This window comes from Drosophila teissieri, chromosome 2R (assembly GCF_016746235.2).
Source record: "Drosophila teissieri strain GT53w chromosome 2R, Prin_Dtei_1.1, whole genome shotgun sequence".
Lineage (NCBI taxonomy): Eukaryota > Metazoa > Arthropoda > Insecta > Diptera > Drosophilidae > Drosophila > Drosophila teissieri.
The window spans coordinates 20,333,073-20,354,636 of NC_053030.1; the positions used below are offsets into that span (position 1 = coordinate 20,333,073).

The following is a 21,564-nucleotide window of genomic DNA, read 5'->3' on the forward strand; positions in this document are numbered from 1 at the left end:
AAATACTCAAATATACTCAACTATGAAAATGAATGCTGATGTCTTGGGATATTTGTTTTTTTATTGTATGTGCAATTCAATTAGTAATTAAAGAAGTTTCCAAATATTTCGTTAATAAAAAAAAACAATTCAAAATGTATATCTATGCCTTCTCACAGTTTTCGATGACATAAAATACCAGAGCGATATTGTGCAGCCCTGGCGCTTCTGCGCGCGCGCTTTCCAACACCGCCGCACGCAACCACCCCGCTTCCCGCTCGCCCAAAAGCCATTATTTTTCGAGTTTCATCCGCAGCCACAGTGCAAAATAGGTTTATCAATTTAATTTAAGTGTTAAAGTAGTTCTAAAGTGTTTTTTAAGTTGCGCACGCGATCGAGGCCACCCCGCATGAATGGATGTGCATGCGCCCATCGATCGAAAGGAGTATTTGCATTCAGTTGCTGTGATTTTCCCGTGACCATTGCGTACGAAAATCGTTTTGGGAGCGCAAGAAGGTGAGTTGCGACTGCAGATCGTTATGCCACTCTCGTTTCGGATTCGGACTGCGAATCGGAATGGGGTTACGGCATGGAATGGATGGGAACGGAATCCATGGATGTGGATGTGGATCTGGGTCTGGGTCTTGGTCGGGGTATGGGTATGGGTATGGGTCCTTGAACCCCTTGCACGGAATGCACGAAACCTGAATTACGCACTGCAGCTGCATTTTATCCGATTTCACCAAAACACAGAAGGCACAAGGCAACCCGACGGCCGTAAGAACCAGAAAAGTGCAACAAGGAGTGGTTGCTTGGCAGCCAAATCAGCCGATTTGAACCCTTCTACCCGCCGCCTGTCACAATTTGATTTAGGCCGATGTCGTCGCTTCAGTTGCATTTCTACTATATATACATATAAATACACATATATATGTATATATGTATGCATTTGTATATGCGTGTGCACCATGTCCATTTGCATTTCGCATTTATATGCCCTGCATGCAGTTGCAACTTGTTTACGCACAATCGCCGCACAAAGAAACACCTCCAGGGCCTTTTGTGCGGCCAGGGAAAACATTGTTTGTGCCCGTCTCATCCATGTTTCTTCCCTCCTTGCAGCTGCGGTCGCTGGTTCATACGGGAGTCCTAAAGGTTACAGCTCCACAAGATGCAGCACAACGTTCATGCCGCCCGGCCAGCGCCCCACATCCGAGCTGCGCACCATCACAGCCACAGCCACAGCCATGCCCACATGCATCTGCATCCCGGCATGGAGCAGCACCTGGCCCCCAGTCTGCAGCAGCAGCAGCAGCCGCCCCAGCAGCCACCACATCGCGACCATCTGCACGCACGGTAAGGAATCGATGTCGCGTTATCAGGAATAGATACTTACCTAGATAAAACTTCACCCCCCAGTGAAATATTAGTGACACAGAAAGATATGGAAGATATGGTAGAATTGGTGTAATCAGTTGAATACTTTGTGATACCATTTGAAGTTCAGTTACAGTCTAGTATTTATAATTATGGTTGGAGTTCTTCAGAGGGATACGCCTTCTGGGTTCAGATAAATAGAAATGGTAATCATCCCTTTCATTCAATTGAAACTCGGTGTAAAGGAAAAGGGGTAAATAGGTTTCCCAAATCTTGAAAAATTCCCGTGTCTACGTACAGGATTCAATTTAAATTTCAACTATTAGATAGGTGTGTTCTTAATAGGGGATAACATCTAGATGAAGATCACAGATAAAACTGTTTAGGCAATAAGGAACCAGAGAAAAGGTGACATTTCTAGCTATTTCACGATGGATCTCGTTGCCTGTGTGTGGATCTCAGGTGAGGAAAATGTATTTCCTTGGCTCGGTTGGATCTTAGAGAGATTCCACATCGACTCGGATCGCCAGCTTGTCTGAGCTTTATGCGTTGCGGCAATTATGTTAATTCCTGTCACTGACAATCGGTGTGAGACTCATCATCCCATTTTCTCAACTCATAAATTATAATTTCAGTGGCTCTTTGTTCTTTCGCGCTCAGCATGACTTCCGCTTGATGGTAACGGGTTTGCCCTGCCGACTGCGCTGCAATTATCCTTGACGTTCGCGAGGATCCTTCGGCTCGGCCGCCAGAAGTTCAGGCTCCTCGTATTGTCTGCGATCATATGTTTTGCCAAACTCTCAGTAAACTGCTCATCCAGTTCCGCATTCAGTTGCGTTTTGCCTGCCGGTCGCATCGGGTCGCACATGAATTTATTACCGCCGGTTGGAGTAGGCAGAGTTCGTCTAACGTACTTTTGCGTACGATCTTTAAACGATCATGATAGACTTTCATCGGTGCGAAGTGAGTGGTGAAATATGCAAGCGGATTGAAGTTATAGAAACTGAATCGGGATCTAAAAAGCTTGCAAAATAATAAAGTGTTTGACAAGAGATGAGATTTGGCATATGAAATCAAATCCTCTTAACTACAAAACTTGCCAGTGAAAGGTAAAGAAGTAATGAGCTACAAATAATGTCACAAAAACGTATTAGCTGATCCTCAATATATGGTTAGGTTTTAATGCTCTTAGAACACAAAAGAAACAAATCAAATAAAACAGAGACTGAAAAATGGCATGAGTTAAATAGTTATCACAGTGCTGAGACTTGTTTGCAGAAAAGAGTCCCCAATTAATTACCTTTCCCTTGCGCAGGACATTTTTATCGCATATCAACTGATCCTAATCACAAATTGCCCATATCAATGTTAATTTGAAGGCTCGTTTCCGTACTGATTTAGCGATTATAAATTGCCAAAAATATTTCTTCGTCTTGTGAAATGTACGAGGCGGTAGGTAAACGCGCTGGAGTGCTCTCCTACCCTCGATCATCGGGAAAGGTAGGGAGCGGTTGCAGGAGCAGAAGCAGAAGCAGGAGAAGGAGAAGGAGCAGGGTGTCGCAGTAGGTGCGTCTCAATTGAAACTGACAGTTGGCGAAAAATGACACGATGCGTAAGAGAATGCGGCTTTTGTGCTTTGTTAGGATTTTGGTTCATTGTTCAGCGTGGTCGCTGTTGTCTGCGATTCCGCAGGAACAACAACATGCGACATAGAGAGAGAAGGAGAGGGGTGGTGGGGAATGAAGCTTCTAGGACCTCGCTCATTGGTGTTTTTGTTTTCCTCGTACGCCGGTTGATGTACACTTTTGTCTCGATGGCCTCTATAATCCTCTTGGCGTGCATTGTTTGCTGATATAACCGCAGAAGCCAGCGCATCCGCCCCGGGAGCTCTTACTTGTGGCCATCGATTAACCAATTTGCTTGCTCTATCCTCCGTTTTGCAGTCTGAATCATCACCATCTCCACGCTCAGCAGCAGCAGCAGCAACAGCAACAGCAGCAGCAGACGTCGTCGAACCAAGCCGCCGCCGTCGCTGCGGCTGGGGCTGCCTATCACCACGGCAACATCAACAGCAACAGCAGCAGCAACATCACCAGCAACAGCAACCAGATGCAGAAGATCCGCCAACAGCACCAGCACTTGAGTAACAGCAACGGCCTTCTCGGTAATCAGCCGCCTGGTCCGCCGCCACAGGCCTTCAATCCACTGGCGGGCAACCCGGCTGCTCTCGCCTACAATCAGCTTCCTCCGCATCCGCCGCACCACATGGCCGCCCACCTGGGCAGCTATGCCGCTCCACCGCCCCACTATTACATGAGCCAGGCGAAGCCGGCGAAATATAATCACTATGGCAGCAATGCCAACACCAACAGCGCCAACAACAACAGCAGCAGCAACTATGCCCCCAAGGCCATTCTGCAGAATACCTATAGGAATCAGAAGGTGGTGGTTCCACCGGTGGTGCAAGAAGTTACCCCGGTGCCGGAGCCCCCAGTGACCACCACCAATGCCACCATCAACAACTCCAGCATCAGCACAGTGAAAACAAGCGAGCCTGTAAGCCAAGAGGACGCTCCTCAGGAACCGGAGTCTAGACAGGAGCCAGCTTCAGCGGACGACCATGCCAGCACGGAGCACATCGATGCTGCGGGAACACTGTCCAACGAGGACACGAGCAGCACAGGACGCGGTGGCAAGGACAAGACGCCAATGTGCCTGGTCAATGAGCTGGCCAGGTACAACAAGATCACCCATCAATATCGGCTGACTGGAGAACGAGGACCTGCCCACTGCAAGACCTTTACGGTGACACTGATGCTGGGCGATGAGGAGTACTCGGCGGATGGTTTCAAGATCAAGAAAGCGCAACATTTGGCTGCCAGTAAGGCTATCGAGGAAACCATGTACAAGCATCCGCCGCCGAAGATTCGACGCAGCGAAGAAGGCGGCCCCATGCGCACCCACATTACGCCGACGGTGGAGTTAAATGCTCTGGCCATGAAGTTGGGACAGCGCACCTTCTACCTGCTGGATCCCACCCAGATTCCTCCCACGGATTCCATAGTGCCCCCGGAGTTTGGCGGCGGTCATTTGCTAACAGCGCCAGGTCCAGGAATGCCGCAACAACCTCCACCACCTGCGTACGCCCTGCGCCAGAGGCTTGGCAATGGATTCGTGCCCATCCCATCGCCGCCGATGCATCCGCATTTCTTTCATGGACCTGGCCAGCGACCGTTTCCCCCGAAGTTTCCATCACGCTTTGCGCTGCCACCGCCACTCGGCGCTCATGTACATCATGGACCGAATGGTCCATTCCCATCTGTGCCTACGCCACCCAGCAAAATCACCCTGTTTGTGGGCAAGCAGAAGTTTGTGGGCATCGGACGAACACTGCAACAAGCGAAACATGACGCTGCGGCGCGAGCACTGCAGGTTCTCAAGACTCAGGCCATATCCGCCTCTGAGGAGGCACTCGAGGATTCGATGGACGAGGGCGACAAGAAGTCACCCATCTCGCAGGTTCACGAAATCGGCATCAAACGCAACATGACCGTTCACTTTAAGGTGTTGCGAGAGGAGGGACCGGCGCACATGAAGAACTTTATTACGGCCTGCATTGTCGGATCTATTGTCACCGAGGGAGAAGGCAATGGCAAGAAAGTGTCCAAGAAACGTGCTGCCGAAAAGATGCTCATCGAATTGCAAAAGCTGCCGCCCCTTACGCCCACTAAACAGACGCCATTAAAGCGGATTAAGGTGAAGACGCCCGGCAAGAGTGGGGCAGCGGCCCGAGAAGGTTCGGTTGTCTCGGGCACCGATGGTCCTACGCAAACGGGTAAGCCGGAGCGGCGTAAACGCCTCAATCCGCCGAAGGACAAGCTGATAGACCTGGACGATGCGGATAACCCCATCACAAAGTTAATTCAACTGCAGCAGACGCGCAAGGAGAAGGAACCCATATTCGAACTGATAGCCAAAAACGGCAACGAAACTGCTCGACGACGGGAGTTCGTGATGGAGGTCTCCGCCAGCGGCAGCACAGCCCGTGGAACAGGCAACAGCAAGAAGTTGGCAAAGCGAAATGCTGCGCAGGGTAAATTAATGATGCTTAACTCAAAGCTAGGAAAGCCTTAATTAATTTAATTGCTTATTGTAGCTCTATTTGAACTGCTGGAAGCTGTTCAAACCACCCCAACCAACGAAACACAGTCATCGGAGGAATGCAGCACTGCGGCAACAATGTCCGCTGTCACAGCGCCCGCCGTGGAGGCAACTGCGGAAGGTGAAGTGCCCATGGTGTCCACGCCAGTGGGTCCCATGCCAGGCATTTTAATACTGCGCCAGAACAAGAAACGTGAGCTAGACCAACTTTAAATATAAAATATTATATTTATTAAGATGTTACTACCATTGCAGCAGCAAAGAAGAGGGATCAAATTGTAATTGTCAAGGCCAACGTGGAATCCAAAGAGGAGGATGCCAATAAGGAGGTGGCAGTGGCAGCTGAGGAGAACAGCAACACCAGTGCCAACTCTGGCGACACCAGCAACAGCAGCAGCGGCGATTCGCAAGCCACAGAGGCGGCTAGTGAGAGTGCACTTAATACCTCAACCGGCAGCAATACGAGCGGTGTGAGTAGCAACAGCAGCAATGTTGGCGGCAACACGGAAAGCACCAACCATGCCGAGAGTAAAAACAACACCGGAAACAGCAGCAGCAACACGGATAGTAGCAGTAACAGTACGAGCAACACACAAAGTGCTGGAGTACACATGAAGGAGCAGCTCTTGTATCTAAGTAAACTGCTGGACTTTGAGGTATGCTTACAAATGAAAAACCCAAGCCCAACATGAATGTAACCATTCTGTATCATTTCTCACAATTTAGGTCAACTTCTCGGACTATCCCAAGGGCAATCACAACGAGTTCCTAACCATCGTGACATTGTCCACTCATCCGCCACAGATCTGCCATGGTGTTGGCAAGAGCTCGGAGGAGTCGCAGAATGATGCTGCAAGCAATGCCTTGAAAATCCTCAGCAAGCTGGGGCTCAACAATGCCATGAAATAAGCATAAGCCGCTGAAAATTCCCTTATTAAACCCTTATTAACTGCAATTTTTGTTGTTGCACATAAGCATGATAAAAGCAAAGCAAAGAAAAAACAATTGAAATACCCGTCCACAAAGCAAACCTTAAACAAAATCCAAAAACCAAGCTGTGTGCAAATTCAAAAAAAAAGAAGAAAAAAGAGAAATGTAAGAGAAGCAATGCAAGAAACAGTTTTGAAATAGCAAATTATTAGTTAATACCTATTTATTTATTTATGTGCAAGTTGTGCAAACTGGTGTTATTATTTTATTTATTTGTTGAGAATTGATTAACGAATCGAACTGATAGTAACCGAAACTGAACAGAGGCGAACACTTAACAGAGCCGCAACGTTGTTAATCCAAATCGAGAATCGAACAATAACTAGACTTAATGAAAACCCAACAAAAGCATGAACAGAATGAAAAGAATGAACAGATGCAAATATTTGCAGTACCTAAACTTAAGATTAAAGCTCAATAACCACTTGAATTGAATTGATGAACAAAGGACTATTGATACCTCTTAGCTGCATGCGGCAATCGCTTTCAAAAATAAATACAAAATTTTTGAGCACCTCGTCGGTGCAGGACAAAATTGAAGGATATCCGCATTTGCGAATAAACCAGGCAGGCTGTCTAAGAAGAAAATGAACAAATTTTTGATTTATTTTTCAAAGCACGACAACCATTAACCGTTTGTGGTCATATGCTTGATGAAACTCGTCGAATAATGAATCTATTATACGTATACTATTTTTAAGTGTTAAGCATAAGCATCGGCGATTGTCGGAAAGTCGTATACCCCATGCCCGGTCGATTTGCCAAACTTTCAGCAAATATTTGTCAGAGGATGCGGAGCTCGCAATGTTTGCTGAATTTTGGAGATTGATAGGAAGTGGGTGGAACAAAAGGAGTTCACATCGAACATACAACATAAAATACAATTTACATAATCGTTATAATTATATTTATGAATGTTTAATAAGCCATTTTTGTAAATGTTCAGCTTTTGGCCAGTGTACATGCTAAAAGCTGAACATCCTTATGAATAATGAATCGTGTTGTTTAATCTGTCATGTTTTGTCCCTTTGTCCCCACATTTCTTGCTTGTTTTTGAATCCGAATTATGTTAGTTATGTTATCGTATCCCCATTACTCACACACACACACACACACACACACACCATTTGCAAATTTCGAGAGCAATAGTTTTAATTACTTTTACCCTAAACAGCACCAGTTGATTAAGCGTTAAGTTGCGTTATGTAAAATGTATTTTGTCCAAGCCAGCACGTTGGCCACAATGTGCATGATTGCTTCGCGATTTGCGATCCTAACCTAAGCTTAAGCCCCAGCGAACTGTAACCGTTGAAATGAAGTCAATCCCAGTATTAAATGTATAGATAGAGGGCAGTTATGCGTAACTCCCATAATAACTAGACTCACAGATATATCGTGCACATTGTTTGCGCCACACAAGTTGTTCATTTTGTCAGAAGATTTTGCAGACCCAGCGATACGATACGATAATCATAATCGTAGTCAACAAAAAAGTTTAATTGTGGGAGTGTAGCGGTGTCTGCTTTGCAAAATCTTCACAAAATTGATTGAAATTATTAATCTTAATGTGAGATGTATTCGCAGTAGCAACAATGCGTGAATATCTGTTCATTAACACCAAATAAAGGCATACGAGTCAAGATGAGAGAACACATTTATTAGTCTTAAGCCTACCCCCACACACCCACTCACTAAGTTTTGTCTATCTGTAATGTGACACATAATCATGTTATGTCATTAAAAGTCAAAAACCTCCCCCCCCCAAATGAAAATATGTAAAATGTAATTCTACGAATAAAAAGTGAAATAAAGTTGGAAGTGAGTGTTTGATTGATTTGGGCAACTAATTCTTACACCAGATACCTAAATATGTATATGAAATGGGAAAGCAACACCAAAAGCCAAATTCCCTAATCGACAACCCATCGCCATTAAAAACTATGATTTATTCGGCCATAAATTAATTTATAGTCCCGCCTTTCCTGCCCTGCCCCACGCTGAAAATATTTGTGACAGGTGGTATAATATGTAATAGTGGCAGAAAACCCCAATAGCTGCTAGCTGCGTTACATAAAATATCATAAAAATTAGGGAAAATTATATTTTTTAAATTCACAATCAAAATGCAAAGGTTGAGGGGCGGCCATAAACTTATAAATACATAAACGTTTGCTAATGTGGCGAAAAAAATCAAAAAACAAAATAACCCTTTCGCAATACGAATTCACAAACTGTAAACGGCTTAAATGCCCGAATCAGATTATGATGTGCCGACAGCTCTAGCTGACTAATCGATGACAAATGTTTATGCCAAATGGTGCAGACTAAGAGCCATTTATTATACCCGTTACTCGTAGAGTAAAATGGTATACTATATTCGTTGAAAAGTATGTTACTGGCAGAAGGAAGCGTTTCCGACCATATAAAGTATATTCTTGATCAGGATCAATAGCCGAGTCGATCTGGCCATGTCCGTCCGTCCGTCTGTCCGTCTGTCTGTCTGTCCGTATGAACGTCGAGATCTCAGGAACCATTAAAGCTAGAAAGAGATTGAGCATGGGGACTCCAGGGACATAGACGCAGTGCAAGTTTGTCGATTCATGTTTTTTACCTTGATCTACCCCGCACAAAACCCCGCACACCCCGCACAGAGCGTGAAAAATATCCTTCTTTCGGCTTTGTATAGTTGATAACTCTTAAGTCTTAAGCTATCATATAAAGCCCGATCTGCTCAATTTAGCGATGGGCTGTGCCATGATGTAGCTCCTCCACTTTCTCCGCTGGCATTTGGCTAGTTTTTGTGGCAATCGTGCGATTAAAACAAAAAGAAAACTTAAAAAAAAAACATGAAAAAGAAGCAATCGTGTGGCCGGCAAATGCATAATAAATATATAAAATTAAATTAATGCCTTGCTTGCACATCAGCCAAGTCCGGCGATTCCCAAAGCTTTCCGGCAAAATCAAAGCGATTCCGCGCCCGCCACTCTATCCCTCCATTTGCATATGCATTTCTCTGGGGTCTGTGGGTCTCTTGGTCTTTGGGTATCTGAGTGTCTGGGTCTCTGGGATCCCTGGAACTGGGAGCCACCATATCATATCACATGTAATTTTCTGCCCCTCGCGCCTCTGATTAATTTATGGCGCTGATAATAATCCGGCTGAGCTGCGGAGCAGCAGCGTGTGATTATGAAATTTGGTTTGCCAAAAGAAATCAATAATATGAGCGAGCGGCTGAAAGAAATGGGGACGTTGAGGTAGAAACAAGATACAAGATACCTGGTACCCGGTACCCGGTAATCTATACCCGTACCTCCGAGATGGGTCCAAATTAACATGTGTTTGTCAGACGCCGTTTGCCGGCATCTTTGGGTCCATCTGCATATGTATATGGTATGTTGATGTGATGTAATGGGCGTTTGATTATTTTGATTTTGGCTTTTGGGCCGGGGACCCCGAAAATCGTTGGAATTTTTACTTGGGGCTACGGAAATGGAGATTCACACAGTTTTTTGGCTCGGGCAATTAACCAAATCAATGCAAGTAATTTGATTTAGAAATGCCTACTAAACCAATCGGGCATTTGCTTACATCACCTTTAAAGTTTTAAGCTAAAGACCATCACCTAATGCATTTATATAAATTGAAAGCGATATTCGGGAACTTTTTTCCCCAAACGAAAGTGAAACTTGGCTGGTTTACAGCGATTGGATTAACTCATCAGTGTGCGTGAGTTAATTTTGATTTATTTGAATAATTTTGAAAAGATTTTGTGTAATGCCGTCGTGTTTGACATGCGTTTAGAAGCGACGCCCATCAGTCTTCGCCTCCGCCTGGTTTCTGTGGGAATGGCTCCTCCACTTGGCTGATTTGCATGCTAAGCCCACTGTTTTGAGCGGAAAACAAATGATTGAAGCCAACTAATGATGATTACCCATCCACTGTTGTCCACTGTTCCACTGCTCCCCAATCACCGAGTCACCAAATCCCCAAATCGCCAATCACCCGGTGGTCACCGATTGCTATATGAAAATTTGTGTTTGAATGTTCCCCCACCCAGCCGACTGGTAATCGAATTAAGCCTCGATGAATACATCGATGGATTGGTTTTGATTGAGGCCCTCCTTTGCGGATTTAATGCATTCGGATTTGCATTTAATTAGCGTCGGATTGGAAATCATATATCCATTTGGCAGATCCAAATGTCAGGCTATTAAAATATGGCTTTGCATTATGTTGTCTTGTATATATATTTGGTTTAAAAATAACGCAAAAAGTAAGTAAGAGCCTAAGAACGAGTTTCAAAACCAATTTGTATACAATCGATCATTTATTCAGCTTTTTTGTAAAATGAAAACATTAATTTCAACTTAGTAGACAATAATTACAGGTATAGCGCGGCTATACCCTTTTCCCAATAATAAAGATATCCTATTAAATGTCGATTTATTGAAGAGTTTGGCACGTGATCAAAGCACTGAAAAAATAAAGGCACTTGTTTTGTGTTTTCCCCCCGCCATAACGAAGTGTATCGCGTTCTTGGCCACTGAGTTGGCAAATTCGGTTTTAATAATAGTTTCAAAGGCAAATCTTTCCTCGACAGCGGCGATAACCCGCAATTAAAGCCGGGCCAAATGATGATGTGCAGACTCAATAATTTATTTGACACGTGCAGGAAGTAAAGATTTTGGGCCCGCATTCGCCGCAGGTGGATTATCAGAACACTATATAGTCGAATCTATGTATATGGCAACGGCCTTTAGTGGAGCAAGATGAATGATGAATGAGGCGATGGGGCGATGGGGCAGCAATTGTGTTACTTAATTTATGGAAAGAAAACACTCGCCGGTCAGCACAATGGAAACACTTGGAAGCGAGCCACAGACAAATCGGTTTGCTTCATTTATTATGCGGAATAATTGAAAGAATTTGCCAGATGATTATTTTGATTGTACCCATTCAAATCAGAAATCAGCAGGCCGTTCATCATCCGATCAGCCGTTTCCATCAATTGCCGCCACTGACTGCCAAGTGCTTGGGTTCTATGGCAATGGCCATTGCATAATGATCAGCGTTTTTCGTTGGCAAGTAAGTAGGTGGTAGTTTGCATAAATACGTCTGGGATTTGGGAACTGTGCGTCGGTAGAAATATAAATAAATATGATTAGTCAAATTGATCGATGTCCGACAATGGCGAACGGCAGGCAGCCCGTGTTTGCTTTTATTCGCCTCCATTTGGCCATTTATTTACTTGTTGTCTTTGTTTCAGCGGATTTGTCAAAAAATAACTAATTTGCCAATGAAAGAAAACATATAAAGTGCCATGTTCAGAGATAACACGCAGCCAAAAGGCTTAGAAAATATACAAATGGGAGAGGTGTGAAGGGGATTCGATTGAAACATCGATCGATGTGACAAGTTGTTTGCAGTTGAATGTTGAATAAACAATTTGTAATCCTTGTCTACAAGACTAAGTTATAAATATTATGCTAAAATTATTTCCAAACTTGGACAATGTCCATTTACACAAAATAATGGTAACAATTTTGTTTTAGTTTTCAAGAGTTTTTTATTTTTTGAATAAGCTGTAATAATAAGTGGCCTGTATAGTACTTCTTTGGCAGGGTATTTCACTAAGAAAAAACCCGAATATCTAATAGCGAATGCCAAACGGAGTGGTAATGATAGCTCATCTAGCAAAAACTGAAGCGTGCATAATTAAAATGTAAAGTTGGACCGCCACCACTGCCGAATCCCCCCTTCCTTGGCTGTCAAAGTCTTTATGGATGCATGCGAAACTTATGCAACACATCTGCGGAAAGTGTGGAGCAGTGGGAATGGTGGTATACCCTACAGGCTAAGCCCTTCAGCCTCTCGCTTTCGAATAAACTCCTCTATCGCTCCTTCGGGCGTCCAGGTGCCGAAGAGGGCGTTTCCCAGGTCCAGGAAGGCTCTGAACAAGGCTGGGTAATCGGTGTTTGGTCTGTCCACAGTGTCATCTTCCATGGGAATGGCTATGGCTGGGCTGGGCAGGATTACTGCAGCGATCAGTGCTGCCAAAATGAAGGCGACTGCAGCTCCGGAATGCATTTCAACTGTCGTTTAACTCGGCTGCAGTTGCATCACCAGTGCACTTTTATAGGGATGCACACGATCATGTGTGGCACTGAAAGTTGCTGACCCACTTCTCAGTGTTGCCACAGTTGCTGGCCTGTGAGTTTAAGCCACTACACTACACTAAACAATAAAAGAAAAGTGCTTCTAAATTAAAAATATGTGTAAAACAAAAGCTATTTAAATAACTAAAATAATAAGTTCTCATGTGTCAATCATCATTCCTTTAAGTTAAGCCATCTTTCAAGAAGCAATATACTTATGTGTAATATATTTTACTTTTTGGTTGGGTATATATTTCTCAGTGCAGTGGCAAATATTTGGCCACTTGTTCGACACGTTTATCGGCGAAAATAAAAACATGGGAAAAAAAAACATTTAAGCGGATCAGGGGCAGATGTTGTGGCAAACAATTTTTCAGCTTGTCCGCTTACTGGATGGCGCTCGAACTAAAATTTGTAGAATGCTCGCCAAGGCGTTCGATACGCGTGGATCTTCAGATACTCAGATACTTAGATACTCAGATCGACGCTCACATGACAACGCCAACGCCACCGCCATCGCCATCGCAATCCATCAATCATTTGGCCAAAAGAGCCCGAGAGCCAAAAACGCGCCTCAAGTGCAGCTGCTTAGCAGCGCTTAATGTTAATTGATCGAGCTTTTGTTTAATTAAAATTTTAGATTTGGGTCACACGATACTCAAACGCGGTCTTAGGTTCATATGCGGAAGTTAGGCCCCCTTCGGCTGGTCTCCAACATCCTCTTGCTTCTAAAAGTACCCCAATACCATATCCCCTCATCTATCCATCGGCCTTAGCCGCTTCACAAACTTACTCGCTAAATTATGCGGCACTTGGTAGGAATCTAGCTATAACCCGAATTTTCAGTCCGTGTGAAAACCGCATCGGAATGAAAACGAAAGCGTTTTGAATGAGTACAGTAGAACATGGAAAGAAGAACCCTGAAATGTATCTGGCTCATTATTATTTTGATGCCTGAAAGGAAGCATTCATATTTTAATTATTTTACTTGACTTAAACTTGGATTTTAATTAAAAGAAAACATTTAAGAAGTAGAGCAGCGACATCATTAATTATTCACGTTCCTAGCTAATGAATTTCTTACATTTTTAAATACATTTTCAAGGTCACCCCCCTTCAAGCATAAGTTACGCTTTTGACCTAGTAAGAAAACACTTACACACCTTCCTGCTAAGTTCAAGTTTACTGATTCAGAGTCTCCACTGTTGTTTTATGTCCCATGCAAACACGCCCTCAAGGAAGCTAGTTGACAACTTGTGGCTGGCCCCTTTCTTTTGTGACTTTTTTTTATTTTTATGGATCCCAACTGATACTGTTATGTAGGCTGGCAGCAGCAACATTTTCGGCAGCAGCAGGTTGTCACCGGTTTCCCAGCAGCAACATCACCATCACCATCATCATCATCATCATGATCATCATCATGATCATACGCAATCGATTGGGCTATTGTTGGTGTTTTGGTTTTGGTTTTGGTTTCGGTTTCGGTTGGGCTTGTATCTTCTGCTTTGACGCATACTTCGGGGTCTGAATGTCTGGTTGACGTCGTTGATTTGGGATGCTGCTGCTGCGGCTGCTGCTGGCCAAACTCTTTTCGGCCAAAATATTTCGATTACCTTTGGATGGTCGAGTTCAGTTCAAGTTCGCGGCTCGAACGGTTCAGTTTGCCTGGTTTTTTCGCTCCGCAGCCGGTGTCAATTAAGTGAACAAGGATAATACCAACCGACTGGCAGGATAATGCATTAGTTTCGCTCCAGTGCCTGTGAAGTTGTTTACCTAAAGTATTTCAGTGCCAACCAAATAAAAATAAAAATAAAAAGAGAACCGAAACCGAAATCAAATTAATATTCGGTCCTCTCTATTCGTTTAGTCGGAGCTTCAAAAGGTAAAAATGTGACTGCATGGACAACAAATACAGATAATCGCATGCCAAATGCGAACAATTAATATATACTCATTAAAAAGCTAAGCATAACAAATGTCAAACGCCCACCAACTTGAAAAAGCTTCAAATGCAGTAAGCTCATTTATGATATATATACATATATAGAAGTTCTGATAAATTAGAGTGGATTCGAAAGATTAAAAAAGTGGTCAGGAATGGTGATAGTATTTCAAAAATGATGGGAGAACAAGTTACAAAATATAATATTTTAGCTTTTTATTAAAAAATTGTAATATCACCAATGAATTTTTACACATATCCAAAAATAAAAATTCAGCAGTTTAGCTTTGACCCATATTTTTGAATAGAATGCCAGAACTTTAAAACTTCCATTACTAGCGAGGGAGCTCATTTTTCATCACTTATGCGAAAGTAATGAGGCCTAATCCGTAAATGATATGTTTACATAGCGAACTTCTCGACCTCTTGAAACGAAATAGCTAAACGGATACAGAAACGGCAAATCACTGGGCAACCGAGATCGGCGAGACAGCCAGAAGTGGCCCACTCTCAATCTGATGGGTTACGCACCAGATTTACGTCATCTGTCCATAAATGAGCAAATTCCGAAGATGCGGGTTCTTCACATCTCTGGGGCAAGATCGTGAGAAGGAGCCACCAAATGGGGTTTGACATGGCAGGCGGAACAGACCCGAGCCGAGATAGAGATCCAGCTATAAATACATATGGGTATTCACTCCTGGGAGAGCAATCAATTCCGCTGGATGACACCCAACGCTGATGGGCTTGTCGGCGCCATGGAGCCAAACTTAAAGATTTGCTATAATTAAATATCCGAATGGGGTAACCCGTTCTGGTGATATCTGTTTAAGATTTATGGTTCACTGCGGTCCGGCTCGCAAACGTGCTGTCAATTAATTTGCACCAGGCTCAGTCAGAGTTCATAAAAAGTAATGATCGAGGCATTTGAATTACAGCAACTAATACTATATATATATGTATATGTATTTTGGTTGAACCACCAACACTTGATGGGTCTATCCATTCTCTTTTTTGTTTCATTTTCAATGCAAAGACTGTTATCTGAAATTTTCCTTCCCTGTTCTTGGCTTCTTGTTTGAGGCTCTCGTCTTAATCATCGTTTGTCTGGCATTTTAATGTTTTGATGGATCATTGAAAACAATGAGAAGTAAAACATTTTCTATGCCGAATGCTTCCTCGTTGTCGGTTGTTTTCGAATCTTGTGCTTTGCTCTTGATAATGACCCTGAAAGTGTCGAATTGTAAATGGTTTCTGTAACGCGACTGGTCATCTTGGGCATTCCAAGATGAGTACATCTTAGGAAGAGGTCATTTTCCATTTTCCCCCTACGACATTTGCATATTGAGTGTGTGTGAATTGGACGGTCGAACAGCTTCTGGCTGAAGATGGATCATTAAAATTCAATTAGATGTCGCTTAGATAGTCATTATAGAACTGGCCAGCTTACAGTTTGTTGACTTGCGGGAAGGTTATTGACTGCCGGGGAATGTCAACGGACCAATGCAATTATACTATGCTTGTAATTATGGTCTTTCAATTGTTACATCATCAGCAAATCTTATATAAACGATAGAGTTATCATTGCAACTAGACAATCACAGTTTTTTCGCCGAACAATAGGCTTCGTTTAATTGTGAACACATTTTGTAGCAGCCACTATTCGTTGTCATTTTTGCCAGCTTTGAATGCCTTCAAGCTGCACTAACCAAATCAAATCTTTGCCAACAATTGCCACCGAATATTTTCATTGAACAGCTTGCGAAGTGTTTTCATTACGCTTTGCTTCCTTACACAACAATCAATGCGAACAATTAGAGGCAATCATTCAGGGTGAAGACAAGTGAAGATGAACCGTTTGGAGAGTTCGTTGCCTAAGTCTTTCGTTTTAATTTGCATGAAATATGAAATGTATATTTTTCTTTAGCTAGACCCATCTCCGCTGTCAGCACATATCATTCGGAAAACATAATAGCTCCAAATGACCTCAGCAGCCGATCCAAAAGCCATCGAGAATTGATTGGTCGAGTGTTTAACTGGAAGCGTTGCGAATACTTGATTTCTGTTTGCGTTTAGTTTCGATTTGCTTTGCTTAATTCGGAATTAGCCACGTTCTAATAAGGCTTCACTATGATTTATAATCGTTGCCCATCACTTAAACAATGCGAAGTAATTAATGGTTGTTATGGCAAGAAACGAAGTTTTAAACACTTCATATTGATCCGATATCGATCTTTAATGCTGAAGAGGCTTAACATTTAGATCAAGCTTGAATTTCAGGGTCACCTGCTGCCTCCTTTTATTGGGAATGCAAAAGATAAGCCCAATCGAATTTAATTGCCATTTGATGGACACACTTTACCGTAAATGGTCCGATCTGTCGACATGCCCCACGCAAATATATTCGTACACTTTTGCAAAAACTCATCGTCTATCTGTAAATTTTGTTTGCTTTTTTCTTGTTTTTTTTTGGCATTTGTTTGGGCTACACAAATCATTCAGCATCCGCTCGATTCGGTTACGTGAGGGCTATGGACACGCCTCGCTACCAAATATATGTTATATGCTAATCTACGGCCAACTTACGTGGTTCCGTTGTCCGCCGCATTTGTATGCAAATGGGCCAAAACGCACATTTGAATCAATGAATTTCGGCCCGATTCATGGTTTATCAATCAGCCTAATGAATAAAGTGTCGCAAAGCGCCGCTCACGAATGTCACAATTAATACATTTTGCATGTTTTCGTTTTTAATTTTCTCCAGCATGTGGCCACCCAGCTCCTGCCTGTGGTTGGCTCTCGTCCTCATGGTGGGCGCGACCCAGGGCCAGAGCGGCAGTCGAGAGCACTTCGAGGATGCGGACAAGTCCAGCGAGTACACGGATCAGCAGTACGACCTACGGCACACGATTCCCGGAGAGCCGGGCCTCGACTATCCCATTCTAAGTGCCCCGCCAAAGACCAGCTTTGTGTGCAAGGGAAGACATGAAGGTGGGTATCTAAACGGAATAACATATATCAATTTAAACTGTTTAGCTAAAAAGAATAGATCATATTATTTATAATACCACCCAGTGATTGTGATCCAAAAATCTCTAGTTAAAACTCCTATAAAAGAGTTGTCTTTAATCATTTGCACACCATTACAGGTTACTACGCGGATGTGGAAAGTCGCTGCCAGGCCTTCCGCATTTGTGCCCATACTGCCCGCTCACCACAAGGATTCGGTTTCCTCTGCCCCAATGGAACGCTCTTCAGCCAGAAGAACTTTGTCTGCGATTGGTACCGCAATGTGAACTGCGATGACTCGGAGAGGTACTATGAAATGAACGAGGAGAAAACCGTGGGCAGCACCCACGAAATGATGGAGCGAGTGCGTCACATGATGGAATACCCTATGAAAACCATTTCGAAGGCCTTGCAACAAACCCCATCCCAGTCGCACAATCCGCACCACAGTCTTAGCAAAGATTTGAGTGGAGCTAGTGGTGTTTTGAGCCAACCTGCAGCCATCAAGCACAATCCTAAGTCCCCAGCTGTTGGACGCGGTGAGGACGTGAAAAGTGAGCCACTAAATGCGGCGCAAATAGGTAGCATAAACGCCGAGGACAACGAAGACGAGGGTATTTATGTGAACAGCTTGGGAGAACTTTCGTCAGATCCAGGCATTCAGTTTGATCACACCAATGCCCACATCGTGGCCGAATATCCCAGGGAATATCACTTCCAAAAGCAAAAGAACTTTGCCGAGCGTGTTAACGCGGGCTTGGAGACCTTTACCGATTCGGAATCAACCAATTCAGAGGCTATGGCACCCGATTACATCAAGCATATCAGAAATACGAAGGACGAGGCCGTGCAACAAGATCTTGTATCGAATATTAACAATCTGCTGGATGAGGTATCCACCGATGTGGATCCCTCCGTTTCCGGCTATCAATCAATGGCGCCGCCGAAAGTTAAGCAACCATTCCGATTCCTAAGTCGTGGCTTCTCCATGCAGGGCGAAAACGGAAAGGGTAGCTCATCTTCGGGCTATGGCTACATTAAACCCAAGCAAACGGCCAGCACTGTGAGATTTACGGTGAGTTCTCCCATTATGCTTAAACTAAATTTATCAACTCTATCAACTATTTCAACTATCCACTTCTACTTTCCATATCCTAACTTTTTGTATCTCTATCTATCTTTCTATCTAAATTTCTACTCTATCAACTATCGCTTACATTACGCAATTCAAAACCACAAACCACACAAACACACACAAACAGCCCAATGAGATACCCACCGAAGATCACAAATCCATTGAGCACAAACACAAGTTTCCCAAACCAACAAGTACCAGCAGCACCACTTCTACAGCCACTGAGTCAGCCACTGAGTCAATAGAACAACTGCTGATAGCACCAACTTTGCCACCCGCTGAGGATGAGGAAGTAAGCACGTCAGTGGCATCTGAGGTCACCTCAACCCCGGCCGCGGAACCACTCACGTTTTTGGCACCACCACTGTCTACCGGGGAAGAGTCGGCCATCGAATCCATTGGACAGGCAGCTGCTCTCACTGCCAGTCTGCCCATCAGTGAGGATATAGTCCGAGTGGAGCAGACTACCGAAGACTCTGAGAAGATTGATGTGCATCAAGAGGCCGCCAAGCTGCTGCTGGCAGGTGTGCAGCTGACCTCCCACAATGTTGAGAAGCCGTTGGAAAGGAACGATGTGGTGGTTACCAGTACCACAACAAACAGCCCCATCACGCCAGTCATGGTCACATCCACCGAAGTGGTGACCGAGATCAGTAGCACTCAGGAACGGATTCGTGGCTACCGCAGGAATCGGCCCGGCGCCATGTTGAAGCGTGCCCACATTCGCCCCTTGCCCACTGTGCGAACCACAACAGCGGCTACCACGCCAAGGAGCACAACACCCACAAGAAGCTACCTGGAACGCCTGGCCGCCAGCAGGTTGCGACTTTCTCGACTATCCCAAGCCACCAGGAGCACCACAAAGGCAACAACGACCTTGCCCAGCACCACAACCACCCCGGCGACAACCACTACAGTGTCCTCCTTCCAACAGATTCGCGGTGGAGCCGAACCAGGTCCGAATAAGAGGCTAACAGTGCGCGATATTGAACGTGAGACAAAGGTGGCGCCAAGCAAGGCCAACTGGGAAAGCGTCCACAGCAACCTGCAACGCTTCCAGTTGCAACGCGGCAATCGCGTGTACACACCGGCAACACGAGCCTCAGCCAGCAGCAGTAATGCGGCAACCACCAGCAGCACCACCAGCACTCCTAGAAGCTATGTTGCGGCCACATCTACGCGATCCACCGTTAACATTAATCGCGGCAAGAATCGCTACTCCAACTTCAAGACCCAGGCACCCGTGCAAAGAACTCGGGGTACCACCACACCGAGCACCACTCTGCGCCCCACATCCTCGCTGTCTACGCTGAACCAACATATCTCGGCGCTGGCTTCGAACTATAATGGTGGCTATAGTTACAACCAGGCCACGCAAATCAGCAAACCCATCCAACAATCACCATCACATGTCTATGCCACACACACGGCCAGCGATATTGCTGGGCACGCCTATCAAACCCAAACCACATCCAGTCTTAATCCCGCCTCCGCTTTCCTATCCTTTGACAAGTTAACCCGTGCCATTGTTGACGAATCCGTTTTACAGAATTTTAAGAGTGCCCAGTCGCAGGGTTCCAATCAACCGCAGCGCCAGCAGCAGCAGCAGCAACACCAAGTGGCCAAGCAGCAACACCACTCGCTTAGCAGCAGCTACGTTAAGCCAGCAGCAGCGCCAGGTGAGCAGCTCTCAAAATCCAGAGATAGACTTCCCAATACATAGAGTTTGTTGCAGCTATTTCCAGTCTGACTGTGCCACCACGCCCCCAGCAAACAGCGCAGTCATCTGTGCTGCCTCCTCCACCAGGAATTGTGATCGCACGAGCTGAAGGCCAGCGCATTGCGCCCAACTCCGCCAGCAACATCATTTCCAGCTTGGCCACTCAAGCACCAGTGACCAGCAGCCAAGGCAACTCCTATGTCTCGCTCAACGATTTCATTAACAACAAATTTGGCCAGAGTCCCGCCACCAGCAGCAATGTCCATTCTGCTGCCACTTTGCAGCAGCAGCAACAGCGTGTGCCGCAACAACAGCAGCAACACTATCAGCAGCAAGCAACTCTGCCTTTGCAGCAGCAGCAACGGCAACCTGTGGTGCAGCAGCAACATCAGTCCGTGCAACAGCATCAGCAGTCCGTGCAGCAGCAACACCACTCCGTGCCACAGCAACAGCAGTCGGTTCATCAGTCTGTGCAGCAGCAGCGCCAGCCTGTGCAGCAGCAACTGAGCTTCATCTCGCAACAATACCAACAGCCGCAACAGCAGAGCATCTACCAGCAATATAAGCAGCCACAGCCGCAGCAGCAGCAGCACTTCCAGCAGCAGCAACAGCAACGCACCACGATTCACACCAATCAGCAGCCCTATCTAACGCCCAACATTTTCGTGCCCTACCAGCAGCAGCAGCAGCAGTTGCCCCAATTCCCGCCGTTGGCTCCGCCCGTGGCGGTGTCCGCTGGAAACATTGCCCAGGGACCGGTAATAGCCGGACGCCATGTGGATCACCTGAATGTGCAGCTGCCCGCGCTGGCCAATGGCTTGATACCTGGCCTGCAGTTGGCCCAAAAGCGGAGCGACGTTTCGGGCAGTCAGCTGCAGCTTACGGACAACACGGGCAAGGGCAGCTTGTCCGGATCTGGCAAGAGCCGGGAACGTGCCTTCTATGCCGGACGCACATCCTACGATGTGCCGCAGAGCAGCGTGGGTCGATTGCCCAACGATATTACACAGCAACTGCGACGCCGGTTGCGGCGCTACTAGACGAGATTTCGAGATAAACGAGCTAGGACTAGAAACTTAACTTATAGCTAAATTAG

The 21,564-nt window shown here is 45.1% G+C and overlaps 3 protein-coding genes across 5 annotated transcripts; 2 read left to right on the plus strand and 1 right to left on the minus strand.

Annotated features, from left to right (window-relative positions):
- The first annotated feature begins 245 nt into the window (after positions 1-245).
- LOC122613464 (maternal effect protein staufen) lies at positions 246-8,325 on the plus strand. 2 transcript variants are annotated; one of them, XM_043787658.1, is made up of 6 exons: positions 246-495; positions 1,102-1,335; positions 3,300-5,449; positions 5,513-5,710; positions 5,776-6,173; positions 6,244-8,325. In XM_043787658.1, exons 2-6 carry the CDS (start codon positions 1,151-1,153, stop codon positions 6,424-6,426), a joined length of 3,114 nt encoding a protein of 1,037 aa, XP_043643593.1. In that variant the 5' UTR covers positions 246-495; positions 1,102-1,150; the 3' UTR covers positions 6,427-8,325. The 2 variants fall into 2 exon arrangements, with proteins under 2 accessions (XP_043643593.1, XP_043643592.1); XM_043787657.1 differs by having other exon boundaries at positions 248-495; positions 5,773-6,173.
- Positions 8,326-12,354: 4,029 nt separating this feature from the next.
- Positions 12,355-12,594, minus strand: LOC122614513. Its single transcript, XM_043789077.1, has one exon. The coding sequence runs from the start codon at positions 12,592-12,594 to the stop codon at positions 12,355-12,357; it is 240 nt and encodes a 79-aa protein (XP_043645012.1).
- A 4,775-nt stretch (positions 12,595-17,369) lies between these two features.
- LOC122614732 (serine-rich adhesin for platelets) lies at positions 17,370-21,508 on the plus strand. 2 transcript variants are annotated; one of them, XM_043789377.1, is made up of 5 exons: positions 17,370-17,595; positions 17,754-18,688; positions 18,876-20,427; positions 20,484-20,863; positions 20,936-21,508. In XM_043789377.1, the coding sequence occupies exons 1-5, from the start codon at positions 17,370-17,372 to the stop codon at positions 21,506-21,508; spliced, it is 3,666 nt and encodes a 1,221-aa protein (XP_043645312.1). The 2 variants fall into 2 exon arrangements, with proteins under 2 accessions (XP_043645312.1, XP_043645313.1); XM_043789378.1 differs by having other exon boundaries at positions 20,298-20,427.
- Positions 21,509-21,564: the final 56 nt, after the last annotated feature.